The sequence below is a fragment of the Chanos chanos genome, chromosome 16, assembly GCF_902362185.1.
Source record: "Chanos chanos chromosome 16, fChaCha1.1, whole genome shotgun sequence".
Classification (NCBI taxonomy): domain Eukaryota; kingdom Metazoa; phylum Chordata; class Actinopteri; order Gonorynchiformes; family Chanidae; genus Chanos; species Chanos chanos.
Window position 1 is genome coordinate 7,676,760 of NC_044510.1, and position 8,957 is coordinate 7,685,716.

Consider the following 8,957-nt stretch of genomic DNA (forward strand, 5'->3'; position numbering starts at 1 on the left):
GTAAAGTTGATTGCTAAAACTACAAATCCATTGCTACTCAATTTTTGCTTTAAAAAGGTTATTTTTCCACCTACCGATTAACAGCACAGACCTAAAAAAAAAAAATAAAAAAATCACACTATCAATTTAAAAAAAAAAAAAAAAAGAAGAAGAGGAAAATTGACTAAATACATGTTTCTCTTTTTCATGAAAAAGAAATGAAAGAAAAAAAAATAGACCTCAAAAAATTGCATTTGCTGCCAGTCTCGCAGGCCAACCAAAAGGGTGATAGTTCATGTGAACATAAATGGCAGTGGGAATTCAAAAACAAACAAAAACAAAACAATACTTAGAAAATAGCAACAATAATCACAATAAAATAGAGGAACTAAATAATAATAATTATAACAATAATAACAATAATAATAATAATAACAATAAAAAAAATAACAATGAAACTGAAAAGAGGGCCCCCTCCCCCTCCCCCGTCTGTAGGTCTGGGCTCTTGGGCCTATTCACCTGTAGCTTTGGCTTGTGAGAGTTTTGGAGGCGGTGCTGACTGGGTCACTGACGTCAGCTAAGAGACTGCTATACCCTGAGAATTCGGAGACTGGCGTCCGTATGCGATGGTCTACCTCTCCCCCCGAGTCACTGCCGAAGGCCAGGGGAACTCGGCTCCCCTTGAACTGAGCCCCGAACGCCTGGGCGAAGTTCTCGATCTGGTACGAGGTCTTGGCCGAGTCCAAAGCACCCAGGCCCTGGGAGGGGGCCAGGGAGAATCCCCCCGCAGATGAAGCCACCCTGTTTTTGGAGCCCTGGGCTTCTTTCTGCCCGCTCATGTCGGACTGCGTCGGCGGCTGCGGCGGGGGCGGGATCTGGTAGGTGCTGGTGGATGGGGTTTGCGAGGGTGGAGGAGGGGTGGGGGTGTGCTGTTTCTCCAGTTGCTCGGTGAGCTCCTGGGACGGCGTGAGCTGTTGCTGCGTCGGCGGAGGAGGTGGCGGAGGTTGTGTGTGAGCGGAAGGTTCCAGACCACTCAGGTGGAAGCTCTGTGGAGGAGATGAGCTGCCCAGCAGTGTGAAGTGGGACTTTGGCACGGAGGAGGAAGAGGAAGAGAGGGAGGGCGAAGAGACCACGGACTGGCCGAAGGTACACTCCAGGGGGGATGTGGTGTACACATGTTTGTCAGAGAAGAGCGGCGCGGGCACGGAGAACGGTCCGGTGACGTTCGTGGAAATCCCCGGCGGGCTGGGGCCCAAGGGGAAACTGGCATTGTGACTAGTGCGCTCCAAAGCCTGCAGCAAGAAACGGGAATACTCGTGCATGATTACGGATTTGTCTCCACCCGATGGGCTCGGGGGGTCGTCCTCGTGCCCCATTGGCCCGTCGGCGGAGGCGGGCTGGAGCTCCACGTGATGGTGGTCGGACAGGTCGAAGGTCACGTCGGGCTTGTGGGCGTAGTGATCCAAGAGGCTCTGCAAAACCTCGTCCGGGATTCCCGACTTGTCCTGTTTGATGTCCACTGCCAAGGGGGAGGAGTCTAAAAGCCCAAGGGAGGTGTCGCCATCCATCACCCCAGAGACCCCGCCCTGGATAACCGTCGGCTGCGGCTGCAGGTGTCCCACACCCACGTCGTAATCCGTAGCCCCAGTCCCTCCCCCTCCGTTGTTGGCGGCGTGCAGGTAACGTCTCTTCTTCAGAAACTGCATGGCGTCGTCATAGTTACTGCTGGTCGGGCCGGATTTGGCACCGGGGCCTTGGAGGAGACCCAGGCCGTCCAGGCCGGTTCCTCCGGAAAGATCCATGCCGCTGGTCTTGGGCTGCTCCAGTTGGGCGTGTTGGGCATTCTTGTCCTGGCCCTTCCGGTTCCCCTTCTTGAAGGCCATCTTGGGCGCCCGCCCGTGCTCCCCGTGCATGCTGGGACCGGGCTGGGGAGCCGACGAGGACGAAGACACTCCTCCGTGATTCTCCATGGAGTTAAAGCCGTGCAGGCCAAACCCGCCGGACCCCTGAGCGTGCGCCCCCTCCATCACTCCAGACCCCGTCGCCGCCCCCGCCGTCGCTGCCGCCACCCCCCCTGCCCCGGCTCCTCCTCCCCTCTTCCGCTTGCGTTCCCCCCCCTCCCCTGGGTTTTTGGACTTGCCCCTTTTACGTCCGGAGGCCGCAGCGTTTCCCTGAGTGATTCCGTAGCTGCCGTGTCCGGAGTCGCCCAAATCGGGCTCCGTCCCGTCCAGACCCTTCTTTATGGTGTCTCCGCACGTCCGTTTGTGCTTCAACAACCGGTCCGTCCTGGAGAAATACTGCAGGACAGGGACAAACAAAAACATGCAGTTTATCCCAAAGAATACAGTTACAATTTCTTGCCCCCCCTCACCCCCCACAAACATACTTCCGGAATGACTTATTGTTATCACTATTTGTGTCAGGGGTCATGCCTCTTACAGAGCGACGATGCCGTTAAGTATCTTGCTGAGGTTACCACTACAGCAGTACCAAATATGAACTAAATATGATGGGTTTAAAAAAAACCCAAAAAAACCCTGACAAACACCCATCAATCCACAGCTGCAAAATCAAAGTGACCTCTAGCTCTTTCCACTTAGCCTCTTATGTAAATCAGAGCAAAGCTGACAGGTATTAACAAACTATCAGTCTGCTCCCCAAACGGATCTAACAAGTCGGGCTGGCCAGTTTGGCCTGTCTATTGTGCCGCTTTCTACCCATAACTCATTTGGGATCCGTAGAGGGAGGGGGCCCGAGACAGCGGCTAACGGGGAGATCGAGCTGGAGGGGAATGGGTGTAACTGGTGGGCGTGACCAGCGTGTTCCTTACCTGTTGGCAGGTGTCACATTTGTATGGCTTTTCTCCGCTGTGGGTTCTCCTGTGTCTCTCCATGTGGTATTTCTGAATGAAGCGCATGTTGCACTGGTCACAGCCGAATGGCTTCTCTCCTGGAAACCAGTCAGAAACCAGTCAGAAACCAGTCAGAGAAACCGTTCTTCGCACAAAGCACATGACACTAAGGGGAAGCATTACTGGATCCCTTACAAGCCCTCTGATTATTGTGATATCTATCACAATAAGTGTGGAACAAGAAACATAGATAAGTCACCTAGCAACCGCCTCACAGCCGCAATTCTAGCTCAGAACACGAATAAACATTTTACAAAATATATGAAAATCATCACTTTCTCTATATTTGTTTTTTTAATGTCAATATGTGGGGAAAAATGCTGAAACCTCAATTTAAACAGCATTTAACCAAGGCAATTAAAAAAACAAAACTTAAATTTATGAAGGCAATATCTAAAGCAGGCGACAGAAAACTCCCCAAAAGACGATAAGGGAGATGGCTGGGCGCCTTGGTATACCGGCTGTGAATGAGTCATTCGGCAAAGTGACGACAGGGATGAGAGATGACCGGTAAAGATAGCGACGGCATTGACAGGCGAGCCAGACTCACCGCTGTGTATCTTCTCGTGTCTCTGCAGGAGGTATTTCTGTATGAAGCTCATGTTGCACTGACTACATCTGAAAGGCCTCTCTCCTGCGGAGACGAAACAGACAGACAGAGAAGAGTGTGTGTGTTTTGAGCAAGAGTTTGTTTGTGTTCGTTCCACAACATCAACTGACTGAATGCGTCTGGTGTGTGTGTGTATTGTATACACCTACCTGTGTGTATGAGTACATGTCTGCGCAGGTGGTAGGAACTGCGAAACGCTGCGTTGCAGTGCTCACAAATGTGCGGTTTGGAGTTTGGAGATAAACTCTCACCATCTGCATCCAGCATCATGGACTATGACACGGAAGAACAGAGGAGTCAGTCTCTCTCTCTCTCTCTCTCTCACACACAGACACACTCTCACACACCCTTTCACTATAATAAGACAGTCAAAGATGGTGTCTAATCTCTAAGGCTTAAATATTGGCCTAATTAAAAACTACATACACTAGTCTCTTTAGAGACTATACTTCATGAGTTCTGAAGACCAAGTTTTTGTGTTTTTGTTTGTTTTTTTTGAAGGGAGGGTTGTGTCTGTCTGTGTTTTTGTTTTTGTTTGTGTTTTTGAAGGGAGAGGGTTGCGTCTGTCTGTGTTTTTGTTTGTGTTTTTGTTTGTTTGTTTTGAAGGGAGAGGGTTGTGTCTGTCTGTGTTTTTGTTTGTGTTTTTGTTTATTTTGAAGGGAGAGGGTTGTGTCTGTCTGTGTTTTTGTTTGTGTTTTTGTTTATTTTGAAGGGAGAGGGTTGTGTCTGTGTTTGTGTTTTTGTTTGTTTTGAAGGGAGAGGTTTGTGTCTGTGTGTGTTTTTGTTTTTGTTTGTGTTTCTGTTTGTGTTTTTGTTTGTTTTGAAGGGAGAGGGTTGCGTCTGTCTGTGTTTTTGTTTGTGTTTGTGTTTTTGTTTGTTTTGAAGGGAGAGGGTTGCGTCTGTCTGTGTTTTTGTTTTTGTTTGTGTTTTTGTTTGTGTTTTTGAAGGGAGAGGGTTGCGTCTGTCTGTGTTTATGTTTTTGTTTGTGTTTTTGTTTGTTTGTTTTTTAAGGGAGAGGGTTGCGTCTGTCAGTGCTCTTCACCTTCGATTCTCCTCGTTTCCTTCGTGTCTTCCCCTCCTGTCCATCGCCATTTGACCTACGACCTCTTTTCCCCGAGGGCTCTTTCACCAAACGGCCTGACAGCTGGGAGGAGAACAAAGGCAGAAAGGGAGGAGTGAGATGGAAGAAAGAATGAAAAAAAGAGAAGGGTTTAATATATGTGTGTGTGTGAGTGTGTGAGTGGAGGTTATGAACATATTCACCCACATGTTCCCACACAAGTCAAACAAATGAAACACATCACTGTTTTACATAACAGCTGTCCGTAAAGCTTGATAAGACTGAAATATTAAGATTACAAGCAAAGGCAATTTAACAGCCCTGCTTCACATCAGCCAACTTTTCTTCATCTTTTCTTGTCCATCTCTTTCATTCTAAATAAATAAAAACAAAACAAGAATCCACACGCTAAACAAAATTAGGTACTAATTGCCCCATGTGCTGTGTGTGTGTGTGTGTGTGTAAGAGCGTTAAAAGACTTCAGAATGAATATTTTTTTTTACAACCCTTCCCTCCATCACTCCCTAGGGGGTCAGAGCCGGAGTCAGAGCCAGTTTCTAGAGCCAGTCAGAGCTTGGGGACAGTCTATGGGAAAATAGTCTCTGGACTGGTAACCAGCTGCAACCAAATCTACCAGGTGGCCTCCATTTTGAACCACCCACCCCCTCCTTCCTAATATTCAAATGGGAGCTGTGGGGTAGTTGTGGAAACAAAGAGGGTGAAGCAGTGGAGTATCAGACTCTCTCTGCACTATTGATTTTGCCTTCAAATTTAAACAACCATGTGTGATTTTAAACTCCGCATGCAACCAGCCTTGGGCTTCAATCCCAAATTGAGGAGGGGAGGGGAGGGTGAGCGAGTGTGTATGTGAATGTGCATATGTATGTGTATGCGCGCGCGCGCGCACACGTGTGTGTGTGTGTGTGTGTGTGTGTGTGTGTGTGTGTGTATAAGAGAGAACATGAGATGAGATATCTGCGAATTGCTGGATTAAATTAGGTACAGAGCTAGCCAAAACAAACCCAGGTTCATTTCCTCTGTGCTAGTCAGGACCTTATGGAAACAGGCCAACCCACTAATCACATGTCTCTGCACCCCCCCAGAAAAAGAAAAAAGCCACTAGAAAAGTCACTCAATGAATCAAACAGGTCATTCAGCATTACAAAAATGTTAGCTTTTTTATTATCATTATTATTCTTATTATCATCTCCGAAGTCCAATACTGTCTTCCTTCTCGGTTTCGGGGCTGAGGGCAAAATCTTTGCATATGAATGTATGACTAATCTCATTCTATTCTGAGAATTTTGTGAACTGTTTTGCCGTTGCCGGTGGCTACCACACAAAATGAGACACAGGTGCTCGATGTCTCATGGCCTACACAATTTCTCTCTCTCTCTCTCTCTCTCTCTCTCTCAAGTCATCCATGTTGTACGGTTACACCATCTGACATTCTTTATGTCTATTCAACGGGTAATTATCCATTTCTTGTTCAGATAAGCCTGCCAAGAGTCTGATGATTACCCCAATGTGATTTAAAAGAGAGAGAGAGATGTTTGAGTATGTGTGAATGTGAGAGCGTGTGTGTGTGTGTGTGTGTTGGGGGGGGGGGGGGGGGGGGGGGATACGTAACGTCTGTCTGCATGCCTCTACTCGCTGACTGTACACTTTGCCAGACTCCTCTGATTCATTCTGACGGAGGCCAAGTGATATCATCGTCTTTCAAACGCTGGAGATAGATCTTTAATTGAAATCTGTGGGACCGAGACTGAATTTATCACCTTTGATTTGAAGGGAACCCTTCAGGCCTGATCAGGTGGATTTGTTTTGAGATGAACCTGTTCTTTAAATGATACCATGTCCTAAACCACCAGTTTTTTTTTTTTTTCTTGGATGTTCCCCTCAAAGCCATGTGCACTGATTTAAACGGCACCATTAGAAGGTACACTTCTAAATGTACTCCCTTAACCACAAGGGCAGTTTCGTTTTCTACTCCTTACGAGCTGTCCGAAAAGAAAACGCCGTGTTAGGTTTGCCCTGTGATTGATCTGAAATTTCGTTTCTGGGAATTGCAGATATTTTGAGAGTCTAATGCAAGAGATATTCAATTTCTGCATCAAATGGTCTTTCTCCAGATTGTTTATCCTACCCCTCACAGTGGGCTAGTGTCTATTACAATGCTGTCAAACAGAACAGACACATTAACACTATAAAGAGGCGTATTCTTTAAGTAGCAGATAGCAATGAAAAGGTAGATATGCACATAATATTAGTGCATTGGGCCAAATTTCATAGAACCTCCTCGACCCTTTCCCCACACAGACGCACACTTCAAAAAAAAAACAAAAAACCCCAAAACAAAACAAAAAATAACAACAAAAACAAGACTCACTTCACAAGCCCTTACGTTTCCCAAACTGAGGTCGTGCGCCAACAGATTCTGGTGGGTGCCGAGAGACACCTGCAGGAGGTCTCCTCCTCCTCCTCCTCCTCCTCCGTCCCGCCCCCCTCCGGATCCGACCCCGCCTCCCGGGTAGTAGGGCAGCCTGTAGTCGTGCTCCGACATCTTCTCCTGTTTAATGCCCATGGAGTGGACGTAGTCGCCTATGCCTCCAAGCATACCGCTCATACCCATTCCACCACCGCCGCCTCCTCCCATGCCTCCCCCCATCCCTCCTCCTCCTCCTCCACAGTCCGGAGAGTCGCGCTCCTTTTTCAGGATCATCTCGTGGGGCTGCAGGTCTGTCATGACGGTCTGGCTGGCCAGTCGGGTGAAGCTGGTGACGGGTGGGAGGTGACTGAACATGATCATGCCCGCGCTGAAGCCCGGCTCCATCCCGCCGTTGGAGCGAAGGAACTCACCGCCCAGCTTGTCCTGGATCAGACTCATGACGGACAGAGCCAGAGCCGCTGGGGGGGGGGAGAGAGAGAGAGCAAGAGAAAGAGAGAGACAGAGAAAGAGAGAGCGAGAGAGAGAGAGAGAGAGAGAGAGAGAAAGAAAGAAAGAAAGAAAGAAAGAAAGAGAGGTGCGAAAGCCGCTACTGGTCCTGGGGAAGCAGTGGGATTAACTTCAACACTGGCCCACTGCAGTCATCCTGAGAGGAAAAAGAGAGAGAGAGAAAAAAACACGATAGAACAAGATAGAGGACAGCGTAGAGAGATAAAAAGAAAGAGAAAGAGGAAATGGGTCATTACTATGGGTGCCTTGATAACCAATGCCATTCATAGGTATATAAAAAAAAAAACTACAACAGACATGCTGAGCTAAATCGACACAATTGCAATGGATTCAGGGATCCTTGGCTGATCAGCAAGTACTTTCTAAATGTGACACGTGCGCGCGCGTGTATGTGTGTTAAAAAAACAAAAAAAAAACAAAAACATACACTCTGTGATAATGTTGGTCCTTGGAGAACACTGCCCTTGGACACTTTGATCTGCTCATTAACTGCTTAGCCGGATTAATCAAAAGGTTTGTGGGTCACGGAAACGCGATGCTTCTTTACTCGCCGCTCCGGGAGTTAGTCTGCAAACTTCACCAAACCCTTTCTGACGAATACTCCTACTACTACTCTTCATCGAACTCTCGTCATAAAATACCGCAAAGACTATTTGGAAATGTTGCTGTTATGAGACGATGAGAGTTTGGTAACTTCAAAGGGTTTATCAGACTATCTGGAACCATCTGTTGAAGATCAAGTGCTCGATATGGCGTGCAGAGTCTTCCAGTTAAAATGAACTATGAGTCGTAAAGATTACAACTATGCCTCATATACTGCTCTCTAAGAATACAAGCCATATCTAGCCTCTGGGCCAATCTGCTAAAACTGATTTTAGTGTTATCTTCCAAAAATAGATTTTAAGATACATCCGTTGGAGGATGGAAGGTTATATGGGTGTGAATATATAGCCAGAAACTAGAAATGTAAGCAAACCCACTCACTTTCACAAACAAACCTTTCAGCAAACATAGATTGGGGGGGGGGGGTTGTTTGTGTTCATCTGTACACTTTGTTTTGATAGTTTGGCTTAGTGTTATCAGTGTAAACACAGATCTGACCAGGACAAGTTCTAAAAAAAAAAATCCATAGACTGTATATGTTTTCTGTTCACACACTAGCAAGTAACCTGCAACTAAATATCGTTTTAAGAGCATTTCTAGGTTACTTTATTGAAGACGGATTTTGGGCACAGTGAACAACCTTTAATCGATAACACAATTTTGGATGCGTCCAAATATTCGTTGACGACATGCTGAGCAGTATAAACATCTAATTTGAGCGACCAGAGCGTAAAGGGCCTATACGTCTACATATTACATACTAGGTCTATTTGACTGCGCAAAGATTCACCAATGTCTGCATGGCGGCCTGCCAAATATCACTCAATTATTTACGTTT

General features: G+C 46.9%; 1 protein-coding gene across 1 annotated transcript; it reads right to left on the bottom strand.

Moving 5' to 3' along the window:
* Window positions 1–494: 494 nt before the first annotated feature.
* Window positions 495–7,447, bottom strand: znf281a (zinc finger protein 281a). The gene is made up of 6 exons (XM_030793806.1): window positions 6,965–7,447; window positions 4,543–4,644; window positions 3,650–3,773; window positions 3,441–3,524; window positions 2,810–2,928; window positions 495–2,276 (listed from the first exon to the last, which is right to left on the bottom strand). Exons 1-6 carry the CDS (start codon window positions 7,445–7,447, stop codon window positions 495–497), a joined length of 2,694 nt encoding a protein of 897 aa, XP_030649666.1.
* Between the last annotated feature and the right edge of the window lie 1,510 nt (window positions 7,448–8,957).

Excerpts from the sequence above, each read along its gene's own strand:
- znf281a (XM_030793806.1), bottom strand. The coding sequence starts at position 7,447 with ATGAGTCTGATCCAGGACAAGCTGGGCGGTGAGTTCCTTCGCTCCAAC. Across the intron at positions 4,645-6,964 it reads ACGACCTCAGTTTGGGAAAC|CTGTCAGGCCGTTTGGTGAA; the intron begins GTAAGGGCTTGT and ends TTCTCCTCCCAG. Across the intron at positions 2,277-2,809 it reads AATGTGACACCTGCCAACAG|TATTTCTCCAGGACGGACCG; the intron begins GTAAGGAACACG and ends CCTGTCCTGCAG.